We start from the raw sequence: 19,898 nt of genomic DNA, 5'->3' as shown, positions 1-19,898 counted from the left end.
AGAATCCAAAAATGCAATAATATATAGGGTATTTCATTTAGAAAAACACAACTTTGATACTTTTAGGGCTTTTGGGACACTCTGTACATTACAAATTTTTTTAAAATGTGCACCCTATTGGCGTCTGTGGATTCATCAAATAATACTTTGCAAAAAACAAACGGGCTAGCCGCAAACGTCCGTGCCGTATAGCGTGAATAACCCTGTATACATACAATTGATGTTCACAAAATTATCGACACTCCATCCAACACCATTAATTCACTGCAACCTTTCAGGTTAGATCCACAGCGGATAACCTCAAATCACAAATGTAAATATTGTGTTTCTGCTGTTTTTGTTAGTTTCAGTTTGAAAAAATGGCTTTTTCTCTTTGGAACTTATTTGAGGCCACTATTCTATGCCTTAATGCCATATGTATCCTCAATGAAGATCGATTCCTCAATAAGAGTAAGTTCGATTTCCTACAAAATAGTCTGATTGGAAGCCCCCCTTGTTTATTCTTCTAGTAATGAGAGTAGTTTCTACTTTCTTGTAATTTATGGATGGGGGCCGAACTCCCGTTTTGCAGGCACACTGCCGGCTATTTTATCTGTGTAAACTCTTCCATTTTTGTGTCAGCTTTAAAGCTATTTCTATGCAAAGAAAGTTATAGAGTCAAATAACTGTGATTGTGCATAACAGTCAGTTTTGAATCTCAAGTGGTTACTTCTTGCAGTTGGCTGGGGCAAAACCTCAAACGTCCAAGGTTTTGGTGAAGGCCCCTCTACCAAAGCACAAATCTTCAATTTATTGCATTCCATCAGAACAGTCGCTAGAGGTAAGTTTCAGCCCAGTTTTCTTTAGTCGTTTTTGCACAAGCAAAAATTAAACTTAACAATTTTTTAGTTCCACTGATCCTCCTGAATGTGATAACAATATCATTGAAGCTGATACTCGGATAACATCGAATTTTATTATTTTTAAAATGTCTGAAAATAAATCCAAATATTGTATTTTCCCAGAAATTTATTTGAGGCAATAAATATGTGCTTTTACAAAATATTTTGATCGTTTATTGAATCCCATGAAATTAAGTTGTTCGTATAAACGTCTATTTTTTAAATTGCAAAATTGAGCTGATTCGTCACTAGACGTGAGTTATTTTGCCAAGTCTGTAGAAAGGAAATTATAAAAAATTGTTTGATTTTGTTGTAAATGAGTTTATATCGATTTTGACTCCGAGAACTAATTACACTTTGAAAAAGCTTTGTTGGTCTAAACCTTCGTATTGGGTTGACCATTTCCATTTTTTCATTTTTGGATTATAAAAACGATTTTTCTCGAGTATTTGCTGCACTCCATACAATCGCCCGTAAACAGATGGTATATTCGAAAAATTCATAAAATATTTTTTAATGGTTACAAGCAAATGAGATTTTGAAGGTCCAAGTTCCATTAGCGCTAAATTGGCGATACGCTTTAAGGCAAGTCGCCAACCTCGCAGTGTTATTAATACATTATTCATCAAGAACTCTTCAACTGTAATAGCAGTTTCAGTGCTTTACAAAATGTCTACATGTTTCTGCTCGCTTTGAATCTCATTGGCAAATCAATGTTATTTAACCACGCACGTCGTTATACTTAACTGACGAAATGATAGTAAAAAAAAACAAGAATAATACACGATATAAAACTTCCTGGAGGTTATATGATCACCTTGGTAGAAGGGGTTCGCGTTGGTATCAAAGAAATGGTAACCTGCGTTATCTTTGTAAACGAGAGAGAAAGTTTCCCGCGGAATAAACTGTTGAATAGTCTACCTGAGACGACGGTGAATTTTATGAGCCAGCGCTCAAGATCTTAATTGTTTCCGTCCCGTTGATTAAATAAGACTATGGAATTTCATCATTTCGTGGTAATCTTGTGCTTTGGTCATTTGGTCCGGTCGAATCTCACGACAGAAGTTCCGGATTTATCGCATAAAATCACCTATCGTGAGGACTCAAATTCGCAAACTGGTGTTCTCAGTGTAAACCGGAAAAATGTGATTCCGACAAATCTGCAGGAAGTTTTAAATTTTTACAACAGCAAATCGCTGGCAGCAATCTGGCCGAATTTTAAGCAAAACGTGTCCAGAGACTGCCAGAAGGATATGGATACCTACATAGAGGCACTCAGAAATGCTGATCATTGGGCTTTAAAAAGTAACTATTTTTACTCTTTTAATTATAAAGTTTTTTAATTATAATTTAGTGGCAATTTTTTTTTTCGCTATAAGCGCCCTTGGTGGTATATAAGAGGAAAATGTATACAGCAGAAATCCGCGGAGGAGTTTAAAGTGTGTTTACCAATAAAATTTGTAAATTATATAGATAATTAATAAACCGTTTTTTACCTAATTTGAAATATCTGGTAAAATTTAAATAAATTTGCATTTTTTCCCGATGTTTTCGGCTCCGTATCTTCTGAATAAATACTGTTTTTCGTGACACACGTGGGATTCGGCACATTAAATCGTTTTTAAGTGGGTTTAATTTTTATTACCTTCAGTTTGAAAAAAATCTCGGATGTACGAAATATATGATGATCTTTAGCAGACAGGTCAGCCACGAGTTCTGAAAAAAAATGTCTTCAATACACCTGAGAAATTTGTTGATTAGCGAACCATTCGGATTTCCAAATGCAACAGGCGCACTTATTTCAAGTGAAAACTTTTTGTTTGTTGCCGGTTTAGTATCAATTAGAGGGTCGCATTTCTGCAGGGGAAACTGCGATCTACAAATATTGAATCCTTCATTTAATTTCATGTGAACAGGTTTTGGCCTGCACTTCCAGGTCCGGTTTCCGACCTATTAGCTCTCGTCAGCTGGGTTGAGTTTGCAGCAGATGGTAAGTAGTAAATTATCAGAGGCCATAATGTCTTAATGACTACGAAACCAGTGCAATAAAATTTTTCATGAATTTTCATTTTGTTTGACCAACTGGGGAAAACGGGATTAACATCAAACTTTGCATTTGATGAGCGGCAAATGTGGGGCTAAAAAGCGCTTTTAAATCAGTAATACTGAAGCTGAAGGCATAGAAGACGTTTAACCGCGCGTTCCATGGAATCTATTGCATAAAACTTTATCATCGGAATGGACAATTTTAACGACAAAGTTTGCAATCAGAAACACACGTAGAATTTAATTATTTACAAAAAAAATGGCAATTTTTTCGGTAAAAAGGGGAGGCTTATTGTTAACAAGCAGCCGCCACTGCAAAACTGTATAATTTTGTAAATAATCTCCACTTTTTGCCTCAGCATAAAATAGCATTAGTCTCCTACCAGAAAAAAAAATTTTTTTGCAACAGCTTTCACATTAAATTCACCATGCTATTGAAAAATTTTAGAAAATTACATTCGTGAAAAAATACCACTCTTCAAGTCTATGAGAAGGCTGGAGTAACTTATTTCCTTCCAAACATTTCCAGGTGCTTTCATTAATTATTTAGTCTTTATGATTTTCATAAGTTTCAAAATGATTGTGTATTTGCAGTATTTCTTAACGCGGAATTTGTTTAGATTATATTTTACTAGTCTGCTCTGCCCTTTTTATTCTATATTTTCTCTGTTTCTAGTCTGCTAAACTGCTGCTTGCTTCCATTTTTATTAATTTGCTTTTAAAAACTTCTTGTATTTAAGTCCAAAATTCCTTTTGCTCTTCCTCGCAATTGTTTCCAGTTTGACTTCCAAAGTCTTTTAATACTTAGTACATTTTTAACGAGAAATTTTTGATTAAACTGTAAATTTAAATGTTCTTATTTACTCGAAATATTTTTCTCAAAGAGAGAGCCAAGTTTAGTCTCAATTTTTCATCGTTGAATCATATAATAGGCGTTTAGTGTAGACATTACCATTCTAATTATTGTAAAACCGACGAAACTTTCAGTTTACTTATTTATCTGTGACGATCCGAAGTCCAAACAATGAATAATCAATTTTTTCCCTTTAAAAGCATTTTATTGGCGTTGATAAGCGTTAATTAATCTAATGGACAGGATTGAAGTTTTTCTCAAATTTTCATGTAGGTGTTTCCATATAAAGCAAGGTGAGAAGAAGCAGTTTTTGTTTTGAATTGTACACTATTTTATTGTGTATTTGAATTATTATAAGTCGAAATTGGGCTATAAATCAGGTTTTTTAAATAAAAACGAATGCACATTTTTCCATCCAACATTTTACAAAACTTGCATCAGTAGAAAACAATTACAAAACGTACCAAATTTCGTTACTGATGCAAAAAGATCGCCCAAGGCTTATTTATTAAGTAAAGAAATGCAGAATTTTGCAAAAAAAAACAAAAAATGTTATTGATGATGGAAATCCGTGTGGGATCAGCATTGACCTCAATTGGTTTTACCACAATTCGTTGAAGACACAGAATACAGAAAACAATACAGAAAGTTTAACAAATTGAATATCGACTCAATAATTTAGTATTTGTGGAAGCGATTACAATTACAAAGCAAACAAACGTACAAAATTGACCAAAAAGTCAACATTCTACTTAACACCAGGGTTTTTAGCCTCAAAAGTTTTGCAGACAGTTTGCGATCTACGATTCTTTTCGCAAATTTTGCCTCTGGGCCCATTTTTCTTTGAATGACTTTATTTTCAATTTGCTAGACTTTGAAGACAACAAACCAAACAGCTTTAAATTAACGATGTTTTAACTGCTGGATTTTTAATAGTCCGAGTGGAGCTGATTTTTTTCGCCTTAGTGGCAGGAAAATGCTTTGAACATACCAAACTGCCTCAAACTATTGAGGCTAAAATACGATGATTTAAGCCACGCCCCACTTGCTTCATTGGTGTTGGTTTTCCCTAATTTATTTCGTTTTTAAGACGAACGTTTCCCATCACCCAAAAATTACAAAATTAATTTTGTTAGAAATGCCGCCACATTCATCGGTTTGCAGGGAACTTTAGAAAACCCATTTCAGCTTCGAATTTGGCACAAAAAGCAAATAATTTTATTCAGTTTTTTACCGAAAGTAATTAGGATTATCTTGAAAAAACGACCAGAGAGCAAAAGTTTACAAAAAATTAATTGAAAAATTCACCGCCCTCATCGCTCTGAAGTATTTTAAAGGTTCAAGTCATTTCAGTTTTAACAAAGTTTCTATTAAGCAATTATTTCTACCTTTTGCAGCTTCGAGTCAGGACAAAACCGTAATAATTATTTCTGGGTGTTTTTCCAAAAATATTTCCCCGAACTGAAAAAGCGAGAGTTTTTTCCTTCTTGTGCAGAAAGATTACTACGGCGTAGAAAAAAATAATCACTCTCTGAAAGAATTTCGTCATTCCTCAAACCGTCAATTCCAGTTTGAGTTCGCCCAGAAGACCCAAATTTTCAAATCTCTCCATGGAAAAATCCATATAGGTCATGCCAGGAGATCGAGAAGGCCAATGCATGCTTACATCCAGCTATTCATATGGATGTTTTCAAGAAAACATCAGGATATTGAAATATTATGATAATAATAAATATAAGAGTTGATTTCAGCTGTTTGTTTAAATGACTTCCATAAATTTGTTGCGCTCTCGACTCTTTTTCTGTCGTCCTTTGTGCGCTACCATTTTTGGAGTAATTTGCGAAATAAACTTCAAGTAAAATGAACCTATTTCCCTATTTCCAACCGGAATGTTAATTGGAACGGGTCGCATACAATATTTTCATGCAAGTTACGCATTCATGCGATCGAATTACATCATGATCTGAATGTTCCAATTTCTCGTGGCCGAATTAAAGTGAATGGGTTTACAATTTGTCGATGTTCTTTTCTCAATTAGCAGCAAAAAATGTCTCATCTAATCTCAGTTGGAAACTTAAAAAAACCAAAAGCTCAAGTTGACTGTTGATTGTATGTATATGTATGTATGTAGGCACAATCATATCGAAATCTCTTGCAAATTCGACTCACGAAATGCATCGTCACCGGTTATATAACGAACTTTCACTGGTATTTTGCGATGTTACCCAATAATGGAACAGCATATTCACACTTTTTACCGGCAACTTTGGTTCACCGTAATGCTACAAATCGTTGCATGCGACTTGAAGTCTAAATAATGATGAAGATTTTTACCCGGTGAACTAAAAAATCTATCCAAACCAACTCAAGAACAATTATTTAAAATCTGCCTGGTGGAATAGTTTCTTAGATGATTCTTTGAACGTATTGCGATATGTTTAATTTGGGGCTTTGATATTACGTGGCGCAAATTACAAAACGATTAGAAACTTCGTGATTGGTTACTCGGAAAGGATGAACCATAATATTATACACGCATTAATGCGCGATATTTCTAGAGAAAGTAAAATTATTTGGAAACCTTTTATACGTTGTGCATACAAACGTGTCACCAAACTACAAATCTAATTCATAAGAAAATTAATGCAATTATTCTGGGCAAAACTTGGGCCCATTAGGACACGTTATGCAACAAATAATCTCCGGTATCTCCGAGAGAGCGCTCGTCCTGAACACGAAAGAAAGTGAAAACATTAAGTAAGATGAATGTGTTCTTGTCCTAATAACCTCGATTTTGGGATGTCCGATCCGAAAAAATGTATTTATAGTTTTGAAATACTTCGCAATCAGACATAGTGAGGAAACGGAAGAATCGTTCTAAGCCTAAGCGATGCAAACAGGTTTAAATTGTACATTACTGGCGCCAATACATAAAGTTAACAGCAGATAGTCGTTTAAAATTGCATCATCTGTGTATCATTCGATTTGCAATTCAAAACATTTTAGGGCAACCGAAAAATCTTCCAGAGAACTATTTTTAGGTGCCTGGAAAATCTCCGAAAAGTTACTTTTGCTTGGCATCGGTAAAATGAACCGTTTTTCCGAAAAATTTAATTTCAATCAAAAAAGTTCACTTTTGAGTCTGATGGAAAACCGTAGTAAATTTAGAAAATAAAATTCATTAGTCCGATTGTCATACTCTAAAAAAGATTGATTTTGGCAAAGTTGACTCAAATAATGGACGTTTTCCCGAAAATGGTGCATTTCGTCGACATGAAACACGAGAACTTATTTAGTTGAAGCTTCAAACTATCTAAAAATAGTCTTCCTGCGCTTTTATCATACAGGGTGTTACAATAACCGATCATTAATGTGTACAAGATAGTCTTTGGCGAACACAAAGCTGGGTTTCGCCCTGAAATAAATTGGTTGATTTTGGTTAAAATGTCTGGCACTTTTAATATCCGCTAACAATGATGTTTTTCCTCTTGCGATTTTCCAGTTAAAAATAAAAAATTCATCAATCATAACGTTTTCGCTTAAAATGAAGCCAACAATTCCTTCCTATGAAGGTCATGAATAGAGTATTCTTTGGCTTCAATTACTATTGGAGGCAGAACATGGCAGGTGATTGATTACAAAATTAACTACGTACATTATGTAATACACTATATGCCTATATTTGAATATTTTGCCAGCGGCAAATGACTGCGATAAAACAACTTAATACTCGCTTAATAACAGGTAGGGAATATTTATTTTTATTACCTATGCTTGCAATAATTCTTCTAAATCAATCACTTTTATTTATCGCACGGAAAATGTGTACAATACTCATATGTGTTACGTAGTGATTAAATAAGACATTTAAAATACAATTTTCACGTACATTATATCAATAATTGCATGTGTTCAGCGTTGCGGTAACGGACGGAAAATATTTCAAAAATCTACTGCACAAACCGTGGAGATTGAATTTTCCCTTATAATTTCCGAAGAAGAATAACGTAAATTCCAAAGGCCGGAAAAGTAGCAGGCTGACTAGAATTTCGTTGTAATAGTTCAATTAACGATTCATCTCCCTAACTCTGCAATGTTCCCTGAAAATGCGTGAAAATCGAAATGTTTTCCACTTACAGAACACAACAAGCCCTACGAAATTTGTGCAAAAATTATCCTCCAAGTTTTCAGAGAATTGAGAAAATAAATGCCAAACTCACGATGCAAAAGCAACTACAGAAATCAAAAGCACATTCAAAACCTTCTCAAAAATTGCCTGATGATGACCGAAAACCAAAACTTTTGTCAAGTATAACGGGGACTTTGTCCTATATTATTCATGCAGCAGTTAATTCTTAACTTGGCTAGTTTCTGAACAAATAACTATGAAACTCCGGTCGTGCAAAAACGGGCGCGGTATTTAAACAAAATTCCAAAAAAATCCTGAGGATGATTTATAAGCAAAACTTTTTCCGCGTAGAGAAGAAAGCTAGTCCTACGAAATGTATGCAAAGGCAACCATCCACTTTTTTTAGATATTGAGCAAATAAATATCAAATTTAAGCTTGCATAAAGAACCGCACTATTCTATCGCACATTTAAGAACATTTTCAAAATAGCCTGATGATGATGACAGAAAATCGAAACTTTTGTCACTTATAAAACGAACTATGTCCCACTAAATTTATTCTGAAGTCGATCCTTAACTTGATTAGTTTCTCAGCAAACATCTGAGAAGCTGCGGCATTAACAAGCAAAAATTTTAAAAAATTCCTTGAACATTTCCTGTCAAATTCGAAACATTTTCCGGTTACAGAACAAATCGTGCTCTACTAAATTAACACAAAGGCGACTATCAAACTTTTCTAGATATTGGGCACATAAATGGCAAACTTAACAGAAACAACATGCACAATTATTGCGCAAATTTAGAAAAATCTAGCAAATAGCCTGGCGGTTACTTTAAACCGAAACTTTTGTCCCTCACAAAACGGACTACGCACTAAAAAATTAATGCGAGATTCTATCCCTAACTTGACTAGTTTCTGGGAAAATAACTGTGAAACTGCGGCTTGCATAAACAAGCGCAAAATTGAAGCAAAATTGTTAAAATCCCGAAAATTTCCTGAGGATGGGTTAAAATCAAAACGTTTTACACTCAGAGAACACATATAACCCTACGACATTTGTACAAACGTGACTCTCCAATTTTTCCTTGATATTTAGAAAAAAATGTCAAACCTAAGCTTGCTTAAACAACCGCACATTTTTTTTTTTAATTTAAGAAAATCCTGAGAATTATCCGATCATGATTGAAAATCGAAACTTTTCTTGGCATACAGAATTTCCAGGAGCATTTTACCCAACAAAATTCTCCTGGAAGCGAACATCCAGCTTTCCTGCTCTCAGAGAAAATAAATTCCAAACTTGCATCCTGCATAAACAACCACAACATTTTCTCAATCTCAAAAAAGTCCCAACTGTGACCGTCATTGGTTAACGATGTCTTTCAACCCAAGCTGAAATAAGCTGTTATTTTTTTGTTCGACCTTTTAGCAATCAATTGTTCAATAAATCATTGCCCAAGCAAGCAATAAACGACAGATAAAATGCAGAAATTGAAGTTAACCAATGCAATGCTTTCAAACCATTAAATAGTTGCAAAGTTTTATTCAGTTTTTTTTCTGAAATTTTGCAACTTTTTCAACAGCAGGTATGGCCAGCAAAGGAGAACTTGATTTGTGGTCTTGAAACTGTTTAAACCTCAATGGATAACGATTTTCGGTCAAGTTCAAGATAAGTCGATAAATTTCCAGTTCCTGATCAAATAAATAAACTTGATCGTGTAGTTAATTTTAAAGTTTGCCAGACGATATTCGTCTTACCTGAAGGATATCAACAAAAATATACGTTTAGTTGTTGATGGGTGGAAGGTTCTTCCTGAATGATTTTCGAAGTTTTGATACATCTTAAGGCTAAAGTCTTAAGTAGCTACTGGTTGGATATTTAAATTATTCTTTTTTGTGTTCGATTCTCGAATAGAAGACAATAAAGGTTTTGCTAATATAAAAAAATGTTGCAAGTATATAAAATATTTTTTATAATGTAACCAGCAGATTGTAAATTAAAATAAAACATTGAGTGAAATTGCATTTTTGGTTTATTCCCAATTTGCATGCTAAAAATACAAAATAATAGTTTTACAAGCGCCTTCAAATTGTTTTTTTTTAACGTTGAGAGCTTCTTCCTCTTGTATTGAGATCTTTATTTTTCCAAATCTGCTTCCAAAAACGCCCTCCCGAAAATTTTGCTCTTAGAAGAAAGTTCATGACATTTTGGGACATTCACATTCGGAAACCACAAGAATCCTTGTATAAGAAAAATCTTTCCTTATACAGACATACAACTCACCTGCAGGATTTGAGTCGCTGAAGGCTCAATTATCCAGGCAGGTTTTTCTATCTAGATCCTGAAAACGGTTGGATACGCTACGAACCGAAACGTTGTGTTCTCAATATTTTTCGATTGACTTGACTCACGATTTAAAACTAATTTGTTAATTTTCAGTGGATGATGCGAGCGGAAAATACTCATCCGGATGGTTTTGGGGCAATAACTATTGGCTGGGATCGAAAAGCTTATGCGAAAATATCGAACCAAACCCCAACGGATTCATGGCAAATGTGAGTATGTTCGGGCGTCCATCAGCTAACGATACAAAATTGCACGATTTTAGAATCGTTCCAGGGTGGTGCGAAGTGCGAATGTTCCAAGTCCAAGTCAAGCGCTTGGATATCGGGAAGGGCCGTTGGATCAGGCTTCAGTTCCTCCCTTTTCTGTCTCATTTTTTGTGCTGAAGCTCGATGTTAATGATAGTTTTTCCCAGGAAGTATGTAGGATGAATTCGATATGTTAATCTTTGTTGTTCACATGGGTTTTTCTAATTTTAGGACCGTGTGCTCTCTGTAGGATTGTGCTTGCCTCAAGTATGTCTGGACGAAGACGTTGAACTGATAATGCAGGAAACTTCTGCAGAATCTGATAGAGTAGCCGTGGACGTGCTTTCGATAAAATCTAGTCATAATCGTTACATCATGTGGCAAGATCAAACGTTTCTGATACTTTGGTAAAAAACTATTTCTTCCTTTGAGGCATTTGCACTTTTACACAATTTTCGTTTCATTCAGTGTTATCACCGCAATGGCAGCCTGTTGTTTATCGGTTGGAACCTTATTCGACTACTACCTAGAATACCAGAAGAACCAAAACGTTACCACCATCACCCAAAGGTTCTCCGTTCCCAGCTTGTCATCCACCAATGGTAAGTGACCTGCACATAAACCTTTCTTGTCGAAATTCACTGTTTTTCCTTTCGAGATGCATGCCAAATAGTTACTTTGAAAACATTTATTTCAATCAGTTACGCGTTGTGAAACAAATATATTTATAGGAAAATCTGGAATTTATGTTGTAAATACAAACGACGGTAACAACAATAATGGAAACGCGTCTCCGATTGAACCATCTACAACTTCGCGCGAAACTGTTACAAGTATGTACTTAAAGTAATACCGTTTTGGTGTTGGGCCATTTTCGTCGGTCTGCTAGTCTAACATTTTAATGCATTTAACACATCCCTCAGGGTGGGATACATTGAGGGTTTCTATCATTATTTTAGCCAGGAAATAACGACAGTTTTATGCGTTCTTACTGTTTGTTCTCTTTTATAATTTATTTTTAAAACTTGTTTAGTACCGCAAATCTTTTAAAACACCACATGAACTTGCAACTCTTTTCTTATTTTTGACTTTTATATGTTTTCAATTTTTTCTCGAACACAGAATAATAAAGTAGTAGTTTGCAGGTAATCGATTTGTTTTTACTTCAAAAAGTCGAAAAAACCTATAAAACAGGAAATTGTCAACCATCCTGTTTCTTGAAAAAACCACTTTTTTCTTATTTTTAATTGTATTTTTGACTTATGTATATTTTAATTTTTTGAGATGTAAAATATTATGAAAATTTAATACTTTTTCAGTTATTCGGCTTTAACGACGAAAATTCGTGCTTTCATGGTGATGGTAGATCGAAATTTTCTCCGTCGTCTTTAGACACAAAATTTTCAAATTTGACTGGAAAATCGATCGTTAAAGCCGATTATTAAAATGATAAAACTATACAATTTTTGTCCCCTTTATCGACTGGCTAGAGCATATTTTCATCAAATAATCCGCTATTGAACTTTGTCGACCTGTAAAATTAAGATTTTTTCGACAACATTTTGAAAATTCTTCTTTTTTCCAAAATACATATTTTCAATTTTCCCGACTACGTTCCATATAACATTCGCGTTTAGACAATTATCTAGGCGGTTAATCTTTTAATTTTGCATTTCTTCCTAAGGTTTATTTACCGCAATGTTCTTGTTGTTTTTGTTTGTTCATAATCTCATTCGAATAGGCCTGGGTAACTCAGTTAATTTTTAGGAGTTGGCGCAGTGCTGCGCAAATGGCTTGGTGCGCCAACCCAGCGCACCGGCGCAGTAACTCAGTTCCGTTGCTGGGAAAATGTTGATAACTTTTTTCACTTGTTTTTACTTTTATTTTAAGGGCCAATTATCGATAATATTGTTAAAATTTCTTAAAAATTTCAATCAAAACACGAACAGAATAAGCGAAAGTTTGTAATAGATTCCACAAAATTTTTTTTTGCTTTACTTTTTATTCAAAAGCGCTCTATTTTGTAGAGTTTTACTTAAAATACTGACGATCGGAGGTCTGTTGCCCGAAAAATTACAAGATAAATTTATAGTTTTGTAAAAATTTTACAGAAACTTTTTTCAGTGTCGAATTCGAGAGAAAAACAAAAATAAATTCTTCCCCATTTCCCCGAAAACCCGTAAGGTTTTCCCCAAAACCGATCACAAAACTAAAAATTTTTAATCGAACACGCAAAAAACAATTATTTTTTGATAATTGTCTCCTTTTCTGACAATAATGGGGTCTTTTCAGCCAAAACTGACAAAATTCATTTTGCTACAAAATTGGCCGCATTCATCAGTTTCCACGGAACTTTAGAAAACCCTCGGATTTGGCACAAAAACCAAATCATTTTATTAAATTTTTTATCGAAAGAGCAAAAATTTCCAAAAAAATATTTTGAAAATTTGCGGTCCTCATAGCTCTAAAGATTTATAAAGTTCCTTTAAATTTTCAGGTCATTCCAGTTTTAAAAAGATTCGATTAAGTCATTCTTCGATTCCTATTCTCCTTCTATCCATTTCTACCCAAGTACCCAGTTTTACTTAAAATACCAATCTTCAGGTATTTTCTGTGAAAAATTGTAAGATAAATTTTATTGTAACATTTTTGCAACTTGCAACGAGGACAAAACCCTAATAACTATTTCTGGGTCTTTTTCCAAACATATTTCGCCGAACTGAAAAAGCGAAAGTTTGTAATCATTTAATGGGAAAACTCTTGCAAACTGCGGTTTCTTCACGTTTAGGTCAATATTCCTAAACAAGACTGACTCTAAACAGAAAAATCGCGTTTTTTTTAACGTTTTACTGTAAAATACGGGCACACTAAATCTTTTATGCAAAAAAATTAAGAGATCGATTTAGCAAGAAAACTCGTCGACTTTCTTTGGACTCAGTCCTGTTGCTGAGAAAATCTAGATGACTTTTTTTAGTTGTTTAAACAAAGTAGTAAAACGTTACTCAGAAAAAATGTTGATGACCTTTTTTTAGATGTGAAAATTCCAGTCTCGGGTCTCGTAAAGCTTTAATAAATGACTTATAACTCATTAACCGATGAGTTATAACTCGTTAACTCAGACAGCGGCAACAACTCAATAGCGCAACTCAACACAGTGTTACCTAGGCCTACATTCGAACTTACCTAAAAATTATGATTTTCAGATTTAGTCAAAATAAACGTAAAAAACGATTTCATGGCCGAACAAACCTGACTATATTTTTGAAGCAAGTTCTAACTGCCATTTTTTTACATCGTCAAAGTTCTACATAACAAATTTTAAATTTTATGTGATTTTTTTATGTTTTCTGTTTCTCATCAAGTAATCTGATAGCACTTGATGAAAGTGTAAAACCTGTTTCTTATTTAACATTTTCGGGCACAAATATAACTGTAAATTAAGTATAACATATTTTTTTTTGATTAATCACTAACATTATCATGTAGTTTGATGAGTTAAGAACTGACTTTCGAGACTAAATGATTTGATTGAATTTTGATGCGGTTATTTAATAGATGCTCTCATTTTCAAAGTTCCACTTTCCTTTTCTCTAGGTAAAATCAGCAAATATTTATAGATTTTCTGATATGGATTTGTTAATCCGCCGATGTTTCTTCTGTCTTTAACCCATTGAAGGTTTAAATCAATCACAAATTGCTTTGCAACCACTTCTGAAGATGCGTTTGCAACTGTTGGGTAAACTTCAACTCAACTGTAACTAATAAGTTTTTAACTAAAATCTGTGTTTTGTTAATAAAATTGATAATTTTTGTGTAAAAGATACACTTTAAAGATGGAACACTATAAGGAACATTTATCAGCTTTAAGACAAGAAAAATGACTATAAAACCCCCTATTTTTCATTCACTATTTCATTTTTCTAGGATTAATTATTAGGGAACTGATATTGTCGTTCTCAGTGCGAGCGAATCTGAAAACAATCTGCGACCAGACGGTGGGAAGCGATACCATTCCAGTTCTTCATGGATTAAAAGCTATCAGCATGGCTTGGGTAATATTAGGACACACCTGCATCGTGGCATTCAAATACTCCGGTAAATTATAAAATTATTAAACCCTAGAATAAAAAAATATTTTATCCTTTATTTTTCAATGTTCCAGACAACATGGACTATAGGAAAGTGGTGCAAAAGGAATTGTGGTTTCAGACAATATCGAACGGAGCCTTCAGTGTTGATACGTTCTTTTTTGTCAGTGGTTTACTCGTGTCGTTCCTGTATTTCAGAACGAATGCCAAAGGAAAGCTGGATCCGCTTTCGAAAGGGCGAAATGGATTCGTGGCCGGTCTTTTACATTTTCTTGGTTTAATGTTTTATCGATTTGCTAGGTAAGAAAACATACATCCGTTAAGTGTGTTAGTGTGCAAAAAATTACTGCAAAAAAACCAGGCGAGAACTCTAATATTGAAAACAAAATTATTTTTGTTTTCGATTATATTATAAATCAATAAATTTTCGTCTCTTATAGACAGCAAATTTGAAGCCCTGATATTTTCACTATTTATTGATATACGATTTTTTTGAAAATGCTCGTTCATTGAAGATTCATTCACGCTTTTACATATTGAAGATTCAAACGTGATTTCAAAATTATCTCAAACGTGAAGCCCAAAATCAATAAAATTTTGTTTACACATTGACTAGGATCTTTATATACGTAATACGCAAACAAAATTTAGAGCTTCCATAGTTCCCACTATATAAGTTTTGGATCTTTTTAAGCGTCCGCACATTGAGATGCAACAGAATGCGGATTGAGCCGGCATAAAGACTCACAATCTGCTTACATCCAGATAAAATTTACAGCTTAAATCTTCACTATTTAATGAGTTATTATTTTTTGAAATTATCTCACGTTTAAGATACATCACAACCCAAACTTAAAAATGTGTTTTAATCTCTGTATTAGTTTCAAAATTTAAATCTCCTTGGGAAATATGGTTTACTCCATGGTCACTCCCTCTCTGAAGTCCTTTTTTCTCTGCACTTCTTGTGTGGGTTTACCGTTTAGAGGTTTCCCAAGAACGCAACTTTGGAATATTTTCACCGATGAATTCAACATTTAACAATTATGGAAATGATCAATTTATTTCAGACTTAGCGTACCCTACGTGTTCTCTTTGGGTGTAAACATTGTGGTGATGAAATGGTTCAATTACAACTCAGTCTTCGAGCCACCAACTATGGACCATGTGAATTGCCCTGATTATTGGTGGCGAAATGTTTTGTACATTAACACTCTTTTTCCTGTGAATGAAATGGTAAGCAGACACTTAATTCAACAGGGAAAGTTATATTTACCAGAAATTATTAGATTTTCCTACTTTACAGTGTATGCTTTGGAGCTGGTACCTTTCAGACGATACACAATTCTACGCTGTGGGAGCAGTCATTTTGATTTTAGCCGCAAGGTAAGTTGGACCAGTAATTTTTGGCAAATTCCCATTTTTAAAAAAATCGCCGAAAGAATTTTGCTCTTAATGTTCTCTCGCTTAGTTTGAGAATTTTTGCGTCTGTTGTAGGTTTTACTTTTCCTTCCTACGCACTACACACTTAATTTTCAAAAAAAAATTGGTAGATAATTAGCGAAGTTTGAGATTTTTCAATACACAAAACTTGGTACTAAAAGCTGGCAAAGTTTCATTTAATTAGGAAGAGATTTTCTGCGATTGAATTCTCATGCATTGACAACCGAAGCTGCAAATAGACCACAGAGCATGGAACATTCCATTTTCAAAAAATTATAACGCGAACAGCAGGAAACGTTAAGAAACACTTGTTATACCGTTTAATAGAGAAAGTCTCGCTCTAGAAGTGCAGAAAATTGCACTAATTTTGTGATTTTCTATGATTTTTCTCGAATGCATAAAAAAATCTTCAACAGGACAGAGCAATATTGAACTCAATAATTTTCAAAAATCCTCAGTTGAAAACTGGTACCTGCTTAAACTGTGTATTTGATCCTGATTTCATAGAGAAAATGTGACACTATCAACTGAAAAAGTTTAAAAAGTTCCATTTAATTAGAGATTATCTGCGATTTAATTCTCATGCATTGACAACCGAAGCTGCGAATAGACCACAGAGCATGGAACATTCCATATTCAAAAAATTATAACTCAATCAGCAGGAAACGTAAAGAAACACTTGTTATACCGTTTAATAGAGAAAATCTTGCTCTAGAAGCGCAGAAAATTGAAGTCGTTTTGCGATTTCCTATGATTTTTCTCAAATTCATAAAAAATCTTTAACAGGGTAGAAAAATAGTGAACTCAATAGTTTTCAAAAATCCTCAGTTGAAAACTAGTCAAGCTCAAACCGTGCTTTTGATATTGTTTAATAGAGAAAACGTGGCACTATAAACTGGGGAAGGTTCATTTAATTAGAGATTTTCTGCGATTGAATTCTCATGCAATGACAACCGAAGCTGCAAATAGACCACAGAGCATGGAACATTCCATTTTCAAAAAATTATGACTAGAAAATTACGAAACTTAAAGACACACTTGTTAAACCGTTTAATCGAGAAAATCTCGCTCTATAAGCGCAGAAACTTGCACTCATTTCGCGGGTTCCTCTAATTTTTCTCGAATTCATAAACAAATCTTCAACAGGGCAGAAAAATAGTAAACTCAATAATTTTCAAAAAATCCTCAGTGGAAAACTAGTAAAGCCCAAAATGTGGTTTCGATATTTTTTAATAGAGAAAACTTGTCCCTTTAACTGGGATTGTTTCATTTAAGTAAAAAATTTCTGCAATTTTTACCTGTTGCCAACTGCCTCTGCAAATAATCAACAAATTTCTAATTAAAAACTCAGGAAAGCTAGACAAATCGTCGCTGCGCCATTTAATAGAGGACACTTGTCTATAAGCCCGATGTCACTAAGTTAATGATTTTCAGTGATTTTTTTTCGCTGAAAACTATGCAAAGTCCAATGTAAGTAGCTAGAAAATGCATAACTGAAAAACAGTCGAATATTGACAGGCACCGGTTAGCCCATATAATAGAGAAAACTTGCCTCTCTCTTTAAATCTTTAGACGCTCGATGAACTGAAAAATGTCTTCGACCTGAATCAGAAGCAATAAGGCATAACAAATACCAGAGCCGCAAATCATCAAGAGCAGACCGAATATTTCTAAGTTTCAATATTTCAGTTCAAATATTTCTAAGTCGAAAACTATAAAAGCTAAAACCCGGCTAAACTTGGATCCATAAACCACAAAAGTGCCAGGAAATTCGCAAATTTCTCCGAATTTTCACTCATTAAACTCTTGATCTGCAACACAATAAGTCTCAACTGGACACATTGTGTCACAACAAATTCAGTTCGGCAAAGAAATTTTGGCTCTGTAAACTATACAAATAAAACTGAGATTGATTTTTGCTGTTTTTTGCCCAGAGAAGTTTACATCATATCTAAATATTCCTAAGTAAACATCAGCCAACCCTAGTCCCCTGCTTCTTACGTAGTTAAATAGAGGAAACGTGACCCTAGAAGCCCTGAAAATGTTGTTGACTAAGTGATTTTTCACAATTTTTGCCATTCCAGTCAAAAAACCATCGGTAACGGTTACGCCGGCTCGTTTAAGAGCGCAAATTAAGCAATCAGAACGAAACAGTGACTGAATATCTGAGCGCAAAGTGCCAAAAATTGCAGGGCTTTGCGACCTCTTTGTATTCCATTTTAGCTCAGATTGAAGTAAAAATGATCTAACACTTTCTGTCTTCAAATTTCAGTCACTTTAAGACCGCAGCAGTGTTATTGGCACTTTTCTCCGCTAGTTCCTGGATAACAACTGGCTTTATTGCCTACAGCAACAGTCACGTTCCAGGAGCCGATGATCCTCTGGCTTTGTTTGACAAAATTTACGATAAACCCTGGACCAGACTGGGACCTTACATGGTCGGCATGTGCGTTGGATGGCTCCTGTTCAAGAAAGACTGTAGAATATCCATGTCCAAGGCAGGATTTGAACAGAACTCAAACGCCGATTGCTAAATAATTGAACTTTTCAGTTGTGGGTGGTGATTGGATGGGTGTCCTCCTTCGGTCTACTCCTAGCGCTGGTTTATGGATTGTATGAAGTTCATCTTTCTCCAATAGCTGGGGCCGCCTACAGCTCGCTCAGCCACACTGCATGGGCTGTAGGCCTGGCATGGATCGTGGTCGCTTGCGTAACTGGCTATGGAGGTATAAGTAGTGTGCCTTTGAAACATTTTCCAGGTTTAAATTGTGTGGGACTTTTGCAGGTATGATCAATAAACTCCTTTCGCTGCCGATTTTGTACCCATTCAGCAGAGTCACCTATTGCGCCTACCTGGTGCATCCTTTGCTGATCAGATTCATGGTTATGACTATGGACAGTCCCGTCCATTTGGGGAGAGTTTCCACTGTTATCATTTTCCTGGGACAAGTTCTGGCCTCATATATCATCTCTTTTATATTGTCCATCGCCTTCGAGGCGCCGGTCGTTTCAATGTTAAGAATCATTTCGAAAGTTGTTGCTCATAAAAGGCACACATCTAGCAACTTGTAAGGTGGCACAACGCTTTTTAACTTTATCCTACGCTCAACAGAACTGAGTCGATTCTCATTTTCTACCTACTTACTAATGGAACATGTTAGGATTTGATGATCTGCATATGGAAAAGTACTAGTTAGGATATTTTTTAATTTATTTTAGTTTTGTAGAGTTTGAACAGTCTGAAGGAAATGTAACGAGTATATTTATGATACCTACATGAAAAACTCATTTGAAAAATCTAAGCATTTTACACAGGAAAACAAAGGACGTAGCAAAGTGCAACACAGTTCAATTAACTTTGGCATGAAAACAAGGTGAATTAGGATGTTTTTGCACCTATAGGAGGTTATTTTTCCTTTTGAGTACCATATAAGTAACGTAAAAATGAAATAGCCCGGGCATAAGCAAATAGCCAAAGATATTAGATTATACTGGGCCCGTTTCATTCTGTATATATTTATTGCTTGATACGTTTTGTGTAAATAAAGAGCAATTAGTAATCTTGCCAAACAGCGTTTTGTTTCAACAACTGTCCCTAAAAGCTTGAACTCTCAAGCCCATGCAGAAAATCAAATGTGCCCTCATTCGAAAGTGTTCCATATTAGTGAGTTTCCAAGAGTGAAAAGTGGTGGAAAACATCGGTAAGAAAAGTTGCCAATAAAACTATTATCTATAAAGGGGGCCCATTTTAAACAAGACAGATTAAGGTCTGATATTTTACCTAAAATACTCTTCTAAATTAAAATATCATACAAATTGTGCCTACGTGTCCCGTGCCTAGAGGGCGCCTAGTGACCTCCTAGTTTCTAAC

General features: G+C 34.7%; 2 protein-coding genes across 3 annotated transcripts; both read left to right on the top strand.

Annotated features, from left to right (window-relative positions):
* The first annotated feature begins 171 nt into the window (after positions 1-171).
* On the top strand, positions 172-1,044 carry LOC109547034 (immediate early response 3-interacting protein 1). Its single transcript, XM_019918247.2, has 3 exons — positions 172-450; positions 719-820; positions 889-1,044. The coding sequence occupies exons 1-3, from the start codon at positions 360-362 to the stop codon at positions 942-944; spliced, it is 249 nt and encodes an 82-aa protein (XP_019773806.1). The 5' UTR covers positions 172-359; the 3' UTR covers positions 945-1,044.
* A 701-nt stretch (positions 1,045-1,745) lies between these two features.
* Positions 1,746-19,597, top strand: LOC109532705 (nose resistant to fluoxetine protein 6). 2 transcript variants are annotated; one of them, XM_019897717.1, is made up of 13 exons: positions 1,747-2,186; positions 10,348-10,463; positions 10,517-10,669; positions 10,731-10,906; positions 10,968-11,101; positions 11,231-11,332; positions 14,424-14,594; positions 14,662-14,887; positions 15,655-15,820; positions 15,891-15,970; positions 18,300-18,525; positions 18,579-18,753; positions 18,813-19,597. In XM_019897717.1, the coding sequence occupies exons 1-13, from the start codon at positions 1,877-1,879 to the stop codon at positions 19,097-19,099; spliced, it is 2,322 nt and encodes a 773-aa protein (XP_019753276.1). In that variant the 5' UTR covers positions 1,747-1,876; the 3' UTR covers positions 19,100-19,597. The 2 variants fall into 2 exon arrangements, with proteins under 2 accessions (XP_019753277.1, XP_019753276.1); XM_019897718.2 differs by lacking the exon at positions 11,231-11,332 and having other exon boundaries at positions 1,746-2,186.
* The last annotated feature ends 301 nt before the right edge of the window (positions 19,598-19,898 follow it).

Source organism: Dendroctonus ponderosae, unplaced genomic scaffold, assembly GCF_020466585.1.
Source record: "Dendroctonus ponderosae isolate FM_Combo_2020 unplaced genomic scaffold, Dpon_F_20191213v2 Dpon_F_20191213_1, whole genome shotgun sequence".
Classification (NCBI taxonomy): domain Eukaryota; kingdom Metazoa; phylum Arthropoda; class Insecta; order Coleoptera; family Curculionidae; genus Dendroctonus; species Dendroctonus ponderosae.
The sequence above is the reverse complement of the archived record's forward strand: the minus strand, read 5'-3'. Positions and strand labels throughout refer to the sequence as shown.